The sequence below is a fragment of the Camelina sativa genome, chromosome 17 (assembly GCF_030686135.1).
Source record: "Camelina sativa cultivar CO46 ecotype springtype chromosome 17, ASM3068613v1".
NCBI lineage: Eukaryota > Viridiplantae > Streptophyta > Magnoliopsida > Brassicales > Brassicaceae > Camelina > Camelina sativa.
The window spans coordinates 20,669,264-20,688,548 of NC_141896.1; the positions used below are offsets into that span (position 1 = coordinate 20,669,264).

At 35.3% G+C, this 19,285-nt stretch overlaps 1 protein-coding gene and 1 pseudogene across 4 annotated transcripts; both read left to right on the top strand.

Moving 5' to 3' along the window:
- The first annotated feature begins 8,818 nt into the window (after positions 1-8,818).
- Positions 8,819-9,936, top strand: LOC147924100 (uncharacterized; annotated as a pseudogene).
- Positions 9,937-16,046: 6,110 nt separating this feature from the next.
- LOC147924101 (uncharacterized) lies at positions 16,047-17,596 on the top strand. Of its 4 annotated transcripts, XR_015587074.1 has the most exons (5): positions 16,047-16,217; positions 16,350-16,539; positions 16,666-16,816; positions 17,049-17,303; positions 17,393-17,596. XR_015587074.1 is itself a non-coding variant. In XM_087495816.1 (4 exons), exons 2-4 carry the CDS (start codon positions 16,444-16,446, stop codon positions 17,105-17,107), a joined length of 306 nt encoding a protein of 101 aa, XP_087351942.1. In that variant the 5' UTR covers positions 16,092-16,217; positions 16,350-16,443; the 3' UTR covers positions 17,108-17,596. The 4 variants fall into 4 exon arrangements, 2 of the variants coding, with proteins under 2 accessions (XP_087351941.1, XP_087351942.1); XR_015587073.1 differs by having other exon boundaries at positions 16,080-16,539; XM_087495816.1 differs by having other exon boundaries at positions 16,092-16,217; positions 17,049-17,596.
- The last annotated feature ends 1,689 nt before the right edge of the window (positions 17,597-19,285 follow it).

Sequence of the window (19,285 nt, forward strand, 5' to 3'; positions counted from 1 at the left end):
CTTAAACCTTGTTGGTTTACCTACGCACCACTCGATTGATTCACCGTTTGATAAATAAAATAGTTTTATTACGTGCCTATAAAGTAAGTAGTCGACGGATTAGTACTATTCAGTGTGCTGACATACCGACGATATGGAAAACAAAAGCACGTTGAAAAAAAAACAAAAGCACGATTCAGTAAATAATGCAAAATTTGTTTATATCTATCAACAAGTTCTCAATTTTTTTTAAAAACCAAAATCTACATTTGTAATTAAAGATCTTTCGACGGTCTCTAATTCATATATGAAGATAAGAAAATTCCCTACCGCCTTCAACTCAACCGTTACGTTGTAATATTTCTAGATTTTGTAAGTTGAGTCATCGAAGCTAAATCATACATACTGTTGAGTCCTCAAATTTTTTTACAGTATTAAAGAAGAGGTTTGAATTGAACTTTTAGATATATGGAGAAAATTTTATGACGCCTAGAGACCTACATGATTTAATAGTTAGTTTACAAAAAATAATAACACATGAACGTACAATATCCTTAGAATAATATAGTGTGAGAAACACATCTATATGAGGAAACACTTTATGTTAGTTAGTAGAGATTAATATAATATAACTCACCAACATCTTTTCAAACACTCCGTTTTATATAATTAAAAAGATTAAAGTTTTATGCAGAAAGATCATTTATCTGACTTTTTTGATTTTAAGTGTTTTTTTTTTTTTTTGTCTTTAAGTGTTTTATCGTCGGCTAAAATGGTTTAAATAAAGTATTAGATGTTGTTATCAATATAAAATTAAAAAGAGTGAAAAATTAAAAGTTATTTTCGATGTTTTAGTTAAATTTTCTTATAACTTAAAATGGAGTGAGTATCTATTATTTTATCGTAAGACTGATGACGAGCCAACAATCAATTTCATGGATTTCGTAACATATGCAAATGGAGACTTGTACCACTAACTCTTATATCTTAATCAATTGGTAACTTATTTGCAGTTCAATCATAAAAATAATTTATAGCCTATACAAGCTACCTAGACATATTAACTTATTGTCCTTGACGTGATTAAAAGCTTAAACTGTAACTAGTTAAAAATATTTAACAAAAAAAAAAAAGAAAACTAGTTAAAAATATACATGATTAGAACTGATCTGTCTTTGTCCGTCATTGTCAATAAAGATGATTCTCGAATACAAACAAAATAAATATAAATAAATACTATAAAACGAGGTACATATAGATTCACACGACAATAGTTTGAAAGAAGATAATTAACAAAGAACTTGTTCTCTTTATTAAATCCTTAAGAAAATAATTCAAAACTTAAAGCTCTCTCCAATCTCTCAAACTACAAACTCTCACTTATAAAACTTATGTTCTGCAACAAAACTGCAGTCATATTTATAACACAAGGAAAACCTCTTTTGTCCTAATCCTATTTGGAAATATTTGTTTAGATAACTCCTAAACATTCAAGTCCTTATCTCTCAAGAAACTTAATTCCCAAATAGGTTTAGGATAACTTCAAGCTCTCTTCAAGCTTAATCCAACATACTCCTCCTTAAGCTTGAACTCCAAAGCTGTCAAATCTTCAACTCCCGTGAGCTCCCTCATTTTCTTGAACTTGAATCTTCCTAATGCCTTTGTGAGAATGTCTGCCTTTTGGTTGATACCTACCACATGCTCCACGTCTACTTGTCCGTTTTCAACATATTTCCTGATGAAGTGATATCGCCGGTGAATATGTTTACTACGCCCGTGAAACACTGGATTTTTAGTCAATGCAATTGCTGACTCATTGTCAATTCGAATCAGTATCTTCTCAACCGAATTCCCAGTGACTTCTGCCAACAGTTCTTGCAACCAAATTGCTTGTTTGATGGTTTCAGTTCCCGCCATATACTCAGCTTCACAAGATGACAATGCAACAACATCATGCTTTCTCGAACACCATGTGACCGGACTGTGTCCAAAGTAGAAGATATGTCCATAAGTACTTCTTCCATCAGCCGGATCACTACTGTAACGCCCGCGTCCCGCGATCCTAAAGGGGGGCAATTTGTTTTAAGGGAATTGATCGATAGCTGAGCTTAAGTAGCTAAGCTACTAGCTCAACTAGCTGGAATATAAGCTGAACGAGCTGAACGAAATCGATGAACAAGTCAGTTCAGCTGTGGACAGCTGCGGACAGTTCTCGATCAACTAGGGACAGTTCTCGATCAGCTGCGGACAGCTAGCATCAGCTCGACCAGCTGCCAGGAAGCTCGACCGAGCTCGGCCAGCTGGATGGTAGTGGACAGTGTCGGGTCAGCTGGGGAGCTCGTGGACGGTTATGGGACGCGGTGACCAACGGGTATGACCGAGCGGGTATGACGAACAGGCGTGACCGAACAAGCATGACCGAACAGGCATGACCGAACATGCATGACCAAACAGGCACGACCGAACAGGCATTACCAAGTAGGCATGACCGAACAGGCATGATCGAACCAACACGGACGATCGGTCATGGCTGAACAGGCACGGCCAGACAAGCACGGCAGAACATACACGATCGAATGGTAGCGATCGAAGGGTCTTGTCGGACAGGTACTTTTTGAGACCTAGACTTCAGCCAGAACCCTATAAATAGAGGGCGCAGCCTTTATTTCTAGAACACCATCATCCTTTCCAAAGTCCATCTAAGCCTAAGAAAAAAAGGGGGTGCGGCTCGGTGAGTACGTTGATTCTCGTTCGAACTGATGCGCACGCTATCTCTCTATCGATGGTACGATGAGACGAGCGACGGTTTGCCAATCAGGTCGAACCGATCGAAGGATAAGCGGCGGTTTGGACATGGATTCGGACTATCCGAAGGATGATTGACGGTTCGATCATAACATCGGATTGATCAAAAGGTCATCGACGATCCACATCAATGGACAAATCGATCGAGGGATGATCGGTGATCCAATCGCTAGTCAGATCGGGCGATCAAAGGATCGATGATACGAGCTGTAGGTTGGATTGATCGGTCGGGTGGTTGGCAAGTCTGTCGGAAGTATTGGCCGGTCGAAGGACGATCTTCGATTCGATTATGGGGTCGGATCGTTCGATCGGACCTGGCTTGGATACAAGGACCGACGAGTCGACCGAGGTATCGAGGTATGACCGATGAGTCAAGTAATGGTACATCCGATACCAAGCTACGGATATGAGTGGTGCGGGAAGCCTGTGGGGTTGGTTGGTTGTATGGCTAGGCACAAAGGATGGTCAAGGGTAAAGTTATATTCCACTGCGTATAAGGGTTACAAAGCAAAGACCGCGAGCCAAAGCTAAGTAACCGAATCAATGGATATTCGGCCGGGAAGAGGACCGGATGGAAGCCGTAACCGCGGATGCTGGGACGTCCGGGTCGGGGTCTTTCAACTACTATGACTAGAGTCACCGTAACCAACAAGCTTAGGCTCCTTCGCTCTTTCATAAGACAGTCCCAAACCAACGGTTCCTCTTAAGTACCTTAAACATTGCTTTAACGCTGCACCGTGTGACAATCTCGGACTCTGCATATATCTCGACAAGATTCCCACACAGTAAGAAAGGTCCGGCCTAGTGTGAAGTAAATATCGAAGACACCCTACTCTCTTGCGGTACACTGTTGCATCAATCTCTTTCTCATTCTCTGCTTTTGATAACTTCAACTCTGTTTCCATTGGTGTGTGAACCAAGTTGCAGTTTTGTAAACCAGCTTCCTCCAAGATCTTCATTGCATAACCTGATTGATCAAGTGTTATTCCCACTCGATGCTGCTTCACTCGAATTCCAAGATAGTATGACAGTTTACCAAGATCACTCATGTCGAACATTGTCGACATCTCCTCCTTGAACCTCATAATGATCTCTAAACTTGTTCCAGTAATAAACAAGTCGTCAACATACACTCCTACAATCAAGAGATCGTGACCCGAGTTCTTTATATAAACCGAAGGTTCTTTTGAGCATCGAACAAAACCAAACTTCAAAAGAATTTGATTCAGCTTGTTGTTCCAGCACCTAGGTGCCTGCTTTAAGCCATACAGAGCTTTGTTGAGTTTATAGACTTTCTCCTCTTCTCCTTTCTTCACAAAACCCTCTGGGTGACTTACATGTACTGACTCCTCAAGCTCACCATGTAGAAAAGCTGTTTTGACATCTAAATGATGTATCTACCAGCCACTAGAAGCAGCAATATTAAGAAGAAGTCTAATCGTTTCAATCCTTGCTACTAGAGCAAACACTTCCTCAAAGTCCACACCATGTTTTTGGACATAACCCTTAGCTACTAGTCGTGCTTTATACTTATTGATGCTCCCATCCGAGTTACTCTTGATTTTAAAGACCCATTTCAACCCAATTGGTTTTGATCCCACAGGTAGGTCTACAAGATCCCAGACTTTAAATCTTTCAATAGATTCGAGTTCTTCCTCACAAGCACGTCTCCATTATATGGATCCACTAGCCTCTTCGAAGTTTCTTGGTTCATTGTTTAAACAGAGCAACACTAGTTCTCCTTCTTCTTGTGCAACCTGAAAACAGACATAGTCATCAAGATACTTCGCCTTAGTTCGATATCTTTTACCTTCCACTTCTGATACTACTGCAGACGGTTCTTCAAGTAATGCAGATGGTTCATCAGACTGCTCATCTCCTCTGTTTTCCTCACTACAAGTATCATTAGTCTGATTATTTAGCACATATTGTTCAGTCGACTTGTTCACCAAATCATCTCTTCTTAGTCCATCAATTATAATTTCGACGCTCTCCTCTCCATCTTGTTCAGACTTGTTCTTAGTCCAGTTCCAGCCTTTTGCTTCGTCAAAAACAACATCACGACTGACTATATATTCTTGGTTTCAGGATCAAACAGCCTATATGCTTTTGAACCAGGTTCGGTTCCTAAGTGTACAAGCAACCGAGTTCTATCATCTAGTTTCTTTAGTTGCGCTTTATCTGTCTTGGCATAGGCAACACAACCAAAGACACGAACATGCCCAACCGCTGGCTTCCTACCTCGATAACACTCATATGGTGTCTGATCTTTGAGTGATCGTGTTGCAACTCTATTCAGCAAATAAGTGGAATGTCGAACAGCTTCTCCCCATAAATAGTTTGGCATCCTCATGTGCTTTAGAACACTTCTTGTCATCTCCATAAGTGTTCTATTACGTCGTTCACAACTCCATTCTGTTGTGGGGTATAAGGAGCTGTCAAATGTCGAATGATCCTAGAAGACTCGCAAAAAGAGTTGAACTCGAGAGACACAAACTCGCCTCCTCTATCAGTTCTAAAAGTCTGAATCCTTTCCTCTGCTTCCTTCTCCACCATTGTCTTGAACATCTTGAACTTCTGCAATGCTTCACTTTTCTCTTTTAACAGAATGGTCCACATGTACCGTGAATAGTCGTTGATGAGCAGAAATATGTATCGACTTCCAGCGCTTGTACAGGGTGTTACAGGACCGCAGAGATCTCCATGTACTAGTTTTAGCTTCTTTGTTGATCGAAAGCTAGCTGCTTGAGGGAATGGTTGTGTAGGCTGCTTTCCAAGCAGACATGAGCTACAAATCTCTTTATCAAGTGGTTTCTTCTGTCCTCCCAACACATGCTCATTGGTAACATCGATGATAGTGTGGCATAATTAACACGTCCCATCCTAGTATGCCACAAACTTGATTCACTCGCAGACAAGAAATTTAGACGAACACTATTTGATAGTCCCATAATCACTTTGTATAACCGATTCTTAGACCTCTCTGTTTTGACCAACAGATTTCCCTCTTGATCACACATTGTCAGATAACCTCCCTTTAAGCGTATATCACAGCCTGCTTCTGTAACCTGTCCGAGGCTTATGATGTTGCTCCTTAACTCCGGTATGAAGTATACATCAGTCATTACTCTTTGCTTCCCATATGAATCGATAAAAGCTATCGTACCTTTTCCTTTGATGTCAATCCTTGAATCATCTCCAAATCTGACTTTCCCAGTAATTGACTGATCAAGCTTGTCAAAGTACCTTGATCTCCAGTCATATGATTGCTTGCGCCGTTATCGAGATACCAGACATCATTCCCATCTTTGTTGGCTTCAAACTTACTTGGCCTGCAGTACTTTTCGTTTAAGTAGACAACTTCATGCATCATGAGTTGATCAGTCTCTTCTGTATCCTTATGTTCGCCACCTTCTTTTACTTCCACTATACCAAGTTTGAGCAAACGTTCTGGGCATTTGGAGGCAAAGTGACCTACCTTGTCACATCTAAAACAGACAACCTGTGATGGATCTCTCCAAGTATTACGACCACGTCCCGTCCTCTGAAGTTTCTTCCACCACGTCCTCTACCCCTATAATCTCCATTGTAGTCTCGACTTTGTGACTCGGTATTAGCATACATAAGTTTGCTTTGATCCTCTTGAGGATCTTCTTCCTCAACAACCGTTCCTCATATACTTTCATCCTACCACAATGTCCTCAAAGCTTACAGTATTGAGATCTAATACCTGCTCGAGAGAAGCAACCATGTATATAAACTTTCTCCTTGGAAGACTCTTCAAGAATTTCTTAACCAGCTTTGATTCTTCGATTGTTTCTCCAAGAGAGGCTGTCTTTGAGGAGATTGCAGAAAGTTTTTCAGCAAAATCATCAACAGTTTCTGATTCCTTCATCTTGAGTCTGTCAAACTCAGCCATTAAGGTTTTAACCTAACCTCTTTGACCCTCTCAGCTCCTACATGTCGAGTTTGAATGGTTTCCCAGACTTTCTTTTCTATGCCTAAACCTCCGACTTGCAGTATAAGGGCTTCTGGTATGGATTGCAGAATCAGTGCTATAGCCAGATTGGTTTTGTAACTGTCGATCGACTCTGCTTCGATCACCTCCCAGACCTTGTTGACTTTGAGTACAAAACTCATCTTTATGGCCCAAACCGTGTAGTTGTTGTGTTTAGCATGGGGCATGATATTGAGGATGACGACGAGGTTGTTCCATCTTTTGGTTTGTCTCCGGCGACTGCGATCTGCTTATCTTTGTTATCTGAACTTCCGTCGTCTATCATCTTTTCACAGATTCATAGCAAGCTTTCAGCTACAGTTTCACTGTTTCGGATTAAAACTCAGAATGGCTGGTCAGACAAGAGCTTCGATGATTTACTGGAAACTTTACCAAAAATGTTACCTGAAGACAATGTACTGCACAAATCAACATATGACGTAAAGAAGTTTCTGAAATCTTTTGATATGGGATATCAAAAGATTCATGCTTGTGTGAACGACTGCTGCCTGTTCAGAAAGAAGCTGAAGAAGTTGATACTTGTCCAAAATGCAAGTCTTCGAGATGGAAGACCAACATGCACACTGGGGAAGTCAAGAAGGGTGTTCCACAGAAGGTTTTGAGGTACTTTCCAATAATCCCTCGTCTGAAAAGGATGTTCAGATCGGAGAAAGTGGCTGCGGATTTGAGATGGCATTTCAATAACAAGAGCAGCGACGGGAAATTACGCCATCCAGTAGACTCAGTGACATGGAAGTCAATGAATGACAAGTATCCTTCTTTCGCAGCTGAGCAGAGGAACTTGCGACTTGGGCTCTCTACTGATGGGTTTAACCCCTTCAACATGAAGAACCGCCGATACAGTAGTTGGCCTGTCTTGCTCGTTAATTATAACATGGCTCCTGACTTATGTATGAAGGAGGAAAACATCATGCTTAGTTTGTTGATTCCTGGACCGCACCAACCTGGTAATAGTATAGATGTTTACTTAGAACCTCTGATAGAAGATTTAAATCGTTTGTGGTCTAAAGGTGAGGTGACTTACGATGCATTTAGTAAAACAACTTTTACGTTGAGGGCGATGCTGCTTTGGACCATAAGTGATTTCCCAGCATATGGAAATCTTGCTAGTTGTAAAGTAAAGGGTAAGATGGGTTGTCCTATATGTGGGAAGCACACAGATAGTTTGTGGCTGAGTCATAGTAGGAAGTTTGTATATATGTGCACCGAAAAAGTTTACCTCCGTCACATAGATTTCGAGGAAAGAAGAGTTGGTTTGATGGTAAAGCAGAGCTGGAACAAAGGGAAGGATACTCACGGGTAGAAATATTTCTTACTACTGAGAAACTACAAGAATGATTTTGGTAATAGAAAAGAGAATGGGAAGAAGAGATCTAGAGCTGCTTGTGACATACCATCTGATAACGAAGATGAATACAGTGAATCTGATGATGAAGAAGAAGACTTAGCAGAAAAAGATGAAGAGGAGTTAACTAGATGGAAGAAAAGATCATTATTCTGAACATTGCCTTATTGGGAGGTATGTATAGTTCTTATAGAGTTTGTTATGTCTGATGCTCCATCATCATCATCATCAAACCAAAAGAAGACACTCTTGCTCAGATATTGGGACCTGACAATCCTGGACGGCTGAGGGCAATGGGTAGAGGAATGAGTATGTCCAAACTTGCTTGTTTCCAGATGAAAAACAAGTATGTGACTCAAATGCAACAGACCCATATTCAGTTGCAGCAGCAGGTCAATGAATTACAAGATGCTCTTGCGAAACTGAATAGTCCTGTAAGTCTGCAAATTCATATCATTGGATTAATGGTCTAAGAAAATGGTAACTAATTACATTCCTTCTCATTTTCCAGCGTCAATTTTCGGAAGTTGGTGAACATTCGGCGCCAAGAGTAAGTGTTAATATATAATGAGTTTTGCTGAGGTTGTTCACTGAATGGTTAACAGATTCTAACTATTATTTACATTTGTAGAGTGTAAACCAAATACCGCAACCTAAGTGCATTCTATATGATTGGTCTGGCTCTAAATTTAAAGTAGCCGAGGGTTGTATTCTGTCTTTTGATCACATGGACTTCGTCAACAATGTACCATTGGGCCCTAATTCAGTGAAGGTGTTGGTTGAGACGGCTTTTCAAGATGATGCATTTCTTTGGAGACCTGCGGCAAATATGTTTAGTATTGGTCAAGCTGTAGGAGAAACTATTGCGTAGCCTCAGGATTGTGTTGAGGCAATTGAGCAGGAGTTAGGACCAGAAGACATTCCGCCTAAGGTAATGTTTTCTTAATCTGATTGATTGTACTTAGGATTTGATCTCTACGTTTTAGTGTTCTTAAATCTAGTAATATTTTCTATATTGGAATAATTTTGTTTAACAGAGCCAAATATAACTTCCGACGAACAAGTGCAAACTTCTACATTGGCTATCAAATGATGATAAACCTGTTGCTGAAGGCCGTTGGCAGACTCGTGATCCCAAAGCATTGGTGAATGGCCTTCCTCTTGGACCAAATGCCATTAAAGTTTTTGTCGATGCGGTTAATGAACCTGAGACATTTCTTTGGCGGCCAACAGAAGAACTCTCAAATCTTCATGACTCTTTGAAGTCGTTTGTAGCATGGCCATTCAAAAGAGTTTTAATTGAAGATTTAAGTACAGAGGCACCAGCTACAACATCTCCTCGCATGCAGTCACAAGGACTCACTCCAGCAGCTCCTATGAAGAGTTCAAAACCACTTACACAATCTCCTTCAAGTTCATCTCAGCAGGTAAATTTCAACATTTTCTTACTTATAAAATATGTTAGCACTGATGCCTTTGGTAAACCTTGAATATTATTTATACTATGCAGCACACTTCTCCGAAACGGATTGTCAAAGAGGATCAGAAGTGCAGACTGCTGGACATTACCGGTCAGAATAGGGTTGTTGCAAAAGGACGCTGGTCTTCAAACAACCCAGAGCAGTTAGTGCATTTTGTTCCCTTGGGTCATAATGCAGTTCGTGTGTGGATTGATGTAGTCAAGGTTCCTGATGCGAAGGTTTGGAGGCCTAATTCTGCTATTGAGTGTATGGAGGATGCTATTGGTACCACTATAGCATGGCCTGAAGAAAAAGTTGTGATCATTTGATGTCGACTAAAGAACCTTATGATTTTCTACTTTCGTAGTTCTGGCAAATGCATGAGACTTGTGTTCTTTGTTTGGGATTTATGGGATTGGATCGTATCATGACAATGTTTGATATTTCTATTCTAGAATACAATTTCAGCTTTATCACATGTTACTTTCAAATTGTAACTTTATTTGAATATGCTGCATAAAAAACGGTTAATAGTAATCAGAAACCAAACGAAATAGCAGGCAGATGAAGTCATTGTATACAACTTAGTAGCACATAATAAGAGCTACAACTCAGATACAAATAGCTCAACACCGATGCTAAGATAACTAATCAAATGGCATTAACATAGAGCTACTAAAAATTAAATCATAGCAACAACAGATAGCTACGTTTACTGTACATATAGCACACAAAAACTACTATTATATACTTAAATTTAGCACTATATATGTGTTATTAGAAATTATAATATAGCACACGCATATGCTATTACAGGATACCCTACGATATCAGAAGCCCAGAAACGCTATCGTATATAGCCACCCTAATATAGCGTCTCATTTAATAGCGTTCTTGAAAACGCTATAATAGCCATATTATAGCGTTAATCGTATGCTATCAATACCCATATTTGTTGTAGTGTTGGCATATTAAAATTTCAAGAAGGCAAAATTAAACTATAAACACTTATTGCCTTTATACTGATCAGAGCTTTGGGTTTCGTTTCAAGTTTTCGGTTTATAATGGTATGCATACCAAAACTTTAACTGACAATGAATGGTTTGCTGCGGTAAGGGGCAAATCTAGGCTTATGAGGGGTGGGGCAAGTGCCCCATACTTATTTTCTTAATTCTTGAAAAATTATTAGCTAAGTTGTGTGCTATATCTATTAAAATCAACAAAAAATTTCAGTTTCTTAAGGTTGTGCCACAGGTAAAATGCTAAGCTAAGTAGTATATCAATTAAATTTAACAAAATTATTAGTTCATTAAAGCGGTGCTGCCCCATACAAATTAAAATGACTTCTGCATCCGCCAGCGGTATTGATTTCGTTTTAACTGTATTTAGTCAAACTATTTCCACTATTATATATCATCAGCGAGGCAAATTATCAATTATGTATGAAGAAACCAATATGTCAACTTAATGAATTTTTTTCACATGTCATGCAAGGAGAGTCCTCGTTTATATTACTTGTATAGAAAATAACGCACTCACATTCACGCAATCTAAATACATTTTTGTGACTAAGATATTCAAGGCTTTTAGTATGACTTATATTTATAAACGGTAACAAACCCTTGCACGATACACACATATTTGAATCATCTGTTAATAAATACATATTTCTTAAACCGATCTTGATTAGCTTATCCAAAAAGAATGAACAATCTGGGTCCGTAGTCCGTACTAGCTGCATGATGCATAAGCTAAACATATGTCTACTGATCTCCAAAATCTTTCATATAAACACTGCACAATAAACTTTGAAAGTCATATCATGACACACATTGTATTTCAGATCTAGTTCGGCTCATAAGTACAAATAAATGTAGTCCACTAACTTTTAATCAGCACGCGCGCAAAAACTTTTAGCTATCAAGCTTAGTAAACAACGTAAAAGATAGTTAAACATGTATATATGACGTCACAAAATTATTTGTCTATATCCGAAACAAAGATTATTATAAAAGGGTCAGTGGATATATACGAGAATGATTTAAATTCCTAGTCCTCACAATTACAAATTGTCGGTGTAAACAAACAAAATTTATATTGGTTTGTTTTACCAAAAAAAAAAAAAAAATTTATATTGGTTTGAGTTGATACTTTGTTTTGATTACTCTACAGTGGCCGGATCTAGAAACTTTTTTGTATGGGGCACTTTTTATTTAAAAGACATTGCAAAACTAGTAAATCAGTACTATAACATATTATCAGTTTTTAGTTTATCTAATATACATAGAATTTAAAGTTCTGTGTTTGAGTTTGGTTTTTGTTATATCTTCTGAAGTATCAAATAGATGAGTCATTAAGCTATTTTTAATTAAAATAAGTGAGTGAGGGCTGGGGGTAAAAAACCATAAAACTAGAAAGAAGGGTATTGAACACCTCACCTTACATGATGCATGGGGCACTTCTCTACCAAATAAGCTAGGAGAACTAATTGAACTATTACACATTAGGCTATTTTTAAGAATCACTGCGGGGCACGTGTCACTACCCCAACACTTTGTAGATCCGTCCTGAGAGACTCTGATAATTTCTCATATCTTAGGGAATGTATTCAACTTGACATTTTAAGTAATTTGTGTAAAATTTATAAATCCTATGTTATTCAATTATTGATTCTAAAAAATATTCGGAAATCCAATGTTATTCAATCATGAATTTTAAAAAGTCTCTTGAAATCTACTGTTATTGAATTAATGATTTAAAAATCTATCTTAAAATCCACTGTTATTCAAAATAGTTTGTAGATTTAGATTTTAATAATTATTTGGGATCATGGAGGATTTGAGAGGATTTCTTTACTTAAAAATACAGAAATCCAAATCTCATAGTTTTAGCTGGGATTTTAAAATTTTTTACAACAAATCATCAACTTCCCTAAAATCATCAAAATTATCTAAAATCTCATGAAAACTGAAATCACTTGGAGTATTAGATTGAATACACCCCCTTAGAGTATTTAGTTTACTAGCTAGCGGCGCAATTTATAGAGGGAATTACGTAGTTTCGAAACCTTGGGCTAATATATAAACTTTTCAAAAGTACTGTCTTTTTTTTTTGGACAAATTTCAAAAGTACTGTATACTTTGCTAAAATTCTTTATATTTATATTCGGATAATATGGTCGGACATATAACTCCCATGACTACCTAACAATACATCTTTTATATATATAAAAAAAGCTATGGATTGTTTACTTAATTAAGTAGTATCATACTAATTAATATCTCCTCTATAAATATTCCACATACGGTCTTACATAAATACTAGAAAAATAACCCGCGCATATCATATATAGAAAAAAAAGAAATATTATTTTAACATTGAAACATTAATCTTCTTTGTTACCAAAAAGACAAAAAGATTATTAATAAAACATACACCATTTTTTTATATATTTAGATGGATATCTTTGTAGAATATACATAAAAACCTTAACTAAACATTCACACACACACACACACACACACACACACATATATATATATATATATATATATATATTTATATTTATATAAGTAACTTTGGTTGATGATAATATGGAATTAAGTAATTTTTGGTAGATATATATATATATATATATATATATTCCCTTTGTAAGTTATTCAATTTCTACCAAAAATATTTTCCTTCTTCCATTCTACAGTATGTTGATAAATTTAATGATAATTGTTAAGTTTCCCAATTAAGAAAATAAAATATACTTTCCTAGCTAGACACTACTAACCTTTGTCAAAAAGACAAAAACAAAAAAGACACTACTAACTAACCAACACCAATGGATATGTCAATCTATTACAATGAGTTTTGAACCCATGCAAGAAAATAAACAAAACAAATAAAATATTTATAATTTAAGATATGGTGAATGATGATGTGGAATGGTTATTTATAGGATTTCAAGGGATGGAAGTTACTTTTCTAAAATTATTTAATCAGAGGAGTTACAATTATAATTTATAGTATGTTTGAATGAAAATGAATGGAAAAAATAGTTAATTCATAATATATATGATTTCAGTTACAATTTAATAGTAAAATGTAGATTTAAAGTATAAATTAATGTACATTATTACATTTTAAATATAATTATTACTTTTAAAAATTAAATGCTAAATCAATCAGGAGAAAGTGAAATTTTAATTTTGTGTATATGATTAAATAGAAATTTTGGTTCACTTTTTTTTTTTTTTAGTTCACCTTTTGTTCACTTCTATTTATTGTAAAAATTGGAAGTAAGTTATTAACGAAATAATGCTTTATTCACTCAACCCAAACTTGTCATCTATTGTGTTAGTCAAACTATATCACATTAACGTTTATTTGTGGAAAAAAATCAAGTAATATGAATTTAAAGATCTTGTTAATTTTGGTTCTTTTGCATATACATAGAATGGATAGTTACAATTAAACCGATTTTCAGATGGTACAACCTCTTCCATTCAAATGAGGAAAGAAAAATCAAGTCTTTGAAAACAAAAAATCGAAAAACAACTTCTCAAATCTGTAAAAAATACAATTTTTCACTTGTTTCCACAAAATTGAAGCAGCAGTAACACATGGCAAACCGAAATATCCAAAAATTCAAACGTGGCTACACTTGAAACCACAAAAAACCCGCTACGGAGCTGGATGGGAAGGATATTTCTGCGGTTGCTGAGAAGGATGATGGTGTGGAGGAGAAGGAGAAGAAGGACAAGGATGGTTTGAAGAATAAGACAAAGATACCCGGAAAGAAGGAAAGAATGAGTCATTACCAAACAAACAGACAATGGAATAATCATGTCTATTATGGTATGGATAAGACCTTCGGGGTTGATAAATTTGTGACTGATTTTGATGCTGTGGAAGGATCAGAAGATAAGGAGAAATGGTTCTTGTTATTTCTCTCCAGTGGAACATAAGTGACATTGGTAGTCAGTTGGACGAAGAAGGGCTTAGTCTTCAAAATTGGAGGACAAGAGAAGAAGCTGAAGAAATTCTATGATGTGATAACTAGGAGGTGTGTCTGTATAATCTAATAATTTCTCATAAGTATTTAGTTTACTAGCGGCGAAATTTATAGAGGGAATTAGGTAGTTTCGAAAACTTGGGCTAATATATAAACTTTTCAAAAATACTGTCTACTTTGCTAAAATTCTTTATATTTATTTTCGGATAATATGGTCGGACATATTACTCCCGTGACTACCTAACAATACATCTTTTATATATACAAGTAGGTAGCTATGGATTGTTCACTTAATTAAGTATCATACTAATTAATATCTCCTCTATAAATATTCCACATACGGTCTTATATAAATACTAGAAAAATTACCCGCGCAAATCATATATAGAAAAGAAAAAAATAAATATTATTTAACATTGAAACATTAATCTTCTTTGTTACCTAAAAAACAAAAAGATTATTAATAAAACACAACACCATTTTTTTTTAATTCAGATGGATATCTTTGTAGAATATACATAATAACCTTAACTAAACATTCACACACACACACACACACACACATACACATATATATATATATATATATATTATATTTATATAAGTAACTTTGGTTGATGATAATATGGAATTAAGTAATTTTTGGTAGATATATATATATATATATATATATATATATTCCCTTTTTAAGTTATTCAATTTCTACCAAAAATATTTTCCTTCTTCCATTCTACGGTATGTTAAATAAATTTAATTATAATTATTGAGTTTCCCAATTAAGAAAATAAAATATACTATCCTAGCTAGACACTACTAACCTTTGTCCAAAAAAACAAAAAGACACTACTAACTAACCAACACCAATGGATATGTCAATCTATTACAATGAGTTTTGAACCCATGCAAGAAAATAAACAAAACAAATAAAATATTTATAATTTAAGATATGGTGAATGATGATGTGGAATGGTTATTTATAGGATTTCAAGGGATGGAAGTTACTTTTCTAAAATTATTTAATCAGAGGAGTTACAATTATAATTTATAGTATGTTTGAATGAAAAAATAGTCAATTCATAACTTATGTGATTTCAGTTACAATTTAATAGTAAAGTGTAGATTTAAATTATAAATTAATGTACATTATTACATTTAAAAAATAATTACTAATTTTAGAAATTAAATGCTAAGTCAATAAGGAGAGAGTAAAATCTTACTTTTGTGTATATAATTAAGAAAGAATTACTCAAATGTTATCCAAAAGTTGGTTTATTACTCATATCTATAAATCTTTTAAAAATTACTCAAATGTTTAGTGCCTTGGGTGGAATTACAATTTACTCCTTGGATTTTGTTTTTAGATTTTGAGTAAAAAAAATAAAAAATAAACAAATCAGCAAATTAAAATACACATCATTTTCAATTTTCCACCTCACTAAACAGTTTTTTTTTTCAGATTTGATAATTGAATTTTTCTTTGTTTATATCAAAAAAGGGAAATCAAACAGTTTCTAATGTTCATAACCAAAAAAAAAATCTCTCTCATCTCTCGTCCGAAATCCTAGTTCCAGTTCCGCCGGCATATTCCGTTAGTCAATTGAGGAGGTTGAGAGCCGATTAACTTAACTTAAATTCTAATTTATTTTGATTCTTCTTTTATATTCAACCCCGCAGAAACAATTCACCTCCGATTCTCAAAACTCTTTTAACGATTAGTATTTAAAATCTCGATCCCAGATTCAGAGCTATCCTCCTTCTCCGGCGAGTTTCGATTTGAAAGTTTTGTTTGTTTACCGATCTGATTCTCGCGATAGAAGCTTCTAGAAAAACGATGTTTAACGGGTTGATGGATCTTGAGTTGATTCGTCTCGCTCAAGATCAGATGAGCCGTATGACTCCTGCTGATTTCGCTAGGATCCAACAGCAGGTTTTTTTTCTCCCTCTCTCTTTGATTTCCCAATTCAATTTCATTCAAACATCTTTGCCAAGTCTGTGTAGTGTATAAATTACATGATTGATTCTCCGTTTACCGGCGAGGCTTTGTTTCCCTCAGATTTGTGTAGAGATGAAGAAAAACATGGAAGTGTTCGATTTCAAAGAAGACGACGAGGTCGCTGAATCCGCAGCTGGAAAGTTGTTGGAAAAATACTCAAGCCTTAGTCCGTACAATTCTCCGGTTCTCCAACGCCTATGCATCCGAAGCTGTAAGTTCTTTGTTCGTTGTTCTCACTTCTGGTCTCTGATCCTTCCTTCATCGGTTTAGTCTTGTATTGGCTACTAGTACTAGTAGTGGGTTTTCGAGTTTACCAAGGTTTCACATAGAGAGTTGTAGTTAATTGTGTAGATTATCTGATGATGTCTGTGTTTAATAACTCGAATTTGTGTTTTTCTTTCACTTTATTGAATTGTTGTAACCAAAGTTTGGACCTTTTGTAGTGATTGTTGCAGAAGAAAGCATTCAGCTCACAGTTACACTCTGCCTATTCGACTTATAAATCATCTACTCACGTTAGTCGAGTTATGGCTTCTACTGGAACTGAGCCAAAAGCTAATTACGCCACATCATCCGTATCTTCCAATGAACCTGTTGTGTCTGTTGATTGGCTCCATGCTAATCCGTATCTACAGGTTGCTCATATTCCAGGTGCTCTCTTCTTTGATTTGGATGGAATATCAGATCGAAAAACAAATGTGAGAATCCCTGCCCCCCTTTTCTTTAGAGAAGTCAATAAGTTCCTCTGTTCCTCTGTTCTGCTTATTCTCTTTATCTTCTTCTACAGTCAGCGTACTGATTCTTCTTCTTCCTGGTTTTGATGGTCCTCTTCCCTTTGAGCTCGAAACCGGGTTTTGTTCTTTTCTTCTTCCTACTTACTCATGTGATTGATGTAAATTCTCAAGTGTTTGGAGATTACTCTTAAGTGTGTGTATGAATATGAGTCTTTAATATGTGAATGAAATAAAGGTATATTGGTGTTGGTGAGGAAGAGGAAGTGCAACTGTTTTACTATTTTATATAACATTGAATTGAGGTCATATGATACATATCTCTGTGAATTGAGGCCATATGATACACATTGAATTGAGGCCATATGATACACATTGAGTTATGTACTTCGTACGGCTGAGTTATGTACTTCGTACGGCTTCGTTTGGTCTTTCGTGCCGTGCCTCGATATTACAAAAAGTGTTGTTGGTGAAATCCAACCAATAATTCTGTGCCTGCTCAGATCCACACGCGTAATAAATTTATAAAATTAGTTTTTTCACTATACATTATACAAAATAATTAAAAAATTGAACTCAAAATTTGAATAAAAAAAAAAATTCAACGAAGTGACTAAGTGATGGCTGAGTTATTGACTTACACGGCTGATTTGTGAAATATTTGTAAATTTATATTATTATAACTCAATATTTAAATATACAATTGAAATAGGAATATTACAATTATTATAACCAATAAAAAGTAATAATTATATAAAAAGATTGATTCTTACACATTCTCACCAGAATGTGTTAAACATACAACACATGATGTTTAGGGGTTAAGGTTAGGGTTGGGGTTTAGGGTTTGAGATGTAGGGTTCAGATGAGTAACATTATTTGTTTTTTGGTTTTTGTTCTAATGTGTTTTAATGTGTTTGGTTTAAGGTGGTAATATGGATATACTAATATTATTACCATTTGAATATATTTTTAAAAAATCAAATTTTTTTTGGGTTATTTCCGGTTATGGGTCGGTTAGATTAAAATATAACTATAAATAACTCAAAATATATTGTAATTAAGTAGATTAGCCTAATATAACCAAAAGTAAGCCGAATATAACCGAAATTAACCAAACATACCAATTCAAAAATACCAAATTGGAAAAATTATTTTTTTCGGTTATTTAGTCATTCTAATTTGAGGGTTGGCTGAGTTATGCTAAAATTATGGCTGAGTTATGCAACGGATATATTAATTTATTATATACTTTCTCGAAAATACAAAAAGTGTTGTTGGGGAGACACAGACAATAATTATGTTTATTGTTAAGAACCACACACGTAATAAATGAGATTTTAGCGATTTTTTATTTAAAAGGAATTCAAAATTTGAATTTGAATTTTTTTTAATTTTTTTTTAAGATAAAAGTAATTCTCAAACAATTGACTGATATGGCTGAGTTATCGACATAAACGGCTGACTTATGAAATATTTGTAAATTAGAATTATTATAACTCAAAATTAAAATATAGAATGAAAAAATGAATATTACAATCATTATAAGCAATAAAAAGTAATAATTATAGACAAATATTGATTTTTACACAGTCTGATCAAAATGTGTAAAACATTCAAAACATGACATTTAGGGGTTAGGGTTATGGTTAGGGGTTAGGGTTTGAGGTGTAGGGTTCATATTTCCAACATTATGGGTTTTAATATAACAATTTGGTTTTAGTTATATTGTGTTTGGTTTAAGGTGGTAATTTGGATATACTGATATGATAACCATTTGAAAATTTAAAAACTTTTGAAATTACTTTTCGGTTATTTCCGGTTATGGGTCGATTAGATGAATATATAACCATAAATAATCCAAATGTTACCCAAATTAGGTCGATTAACTTAATATTACCGATAGCAAACCGAATATAACCATAATTAACCAAAAATAATGGAAAAAA

Bases quoted from the DNA above. Each gene is read 5' to 3' on its own strand.
- LOC147924101 (XM_087495815.1), top strand. From the start codon at position 16,444: ATGTTTAACGGGTTGATGGATCTTGAGTTGATTCGTCTCGCTCAAGAT. The intron at 16,540-16,665 runs GTTTTTTTTCTC...TGTTTCCCTCAG, and splicing joins TCGCTAGGATCCAACAGCAG to ATTTGTGTAGAGATGAAGAA. The intron at 16,817-17,048 runs GTAAGTTCTTTG...GACCTTTTGTAG, and splicing joins ACGCCTATGCATCCGAAGCT to TGATTGTTGCAGAAGAAAGC.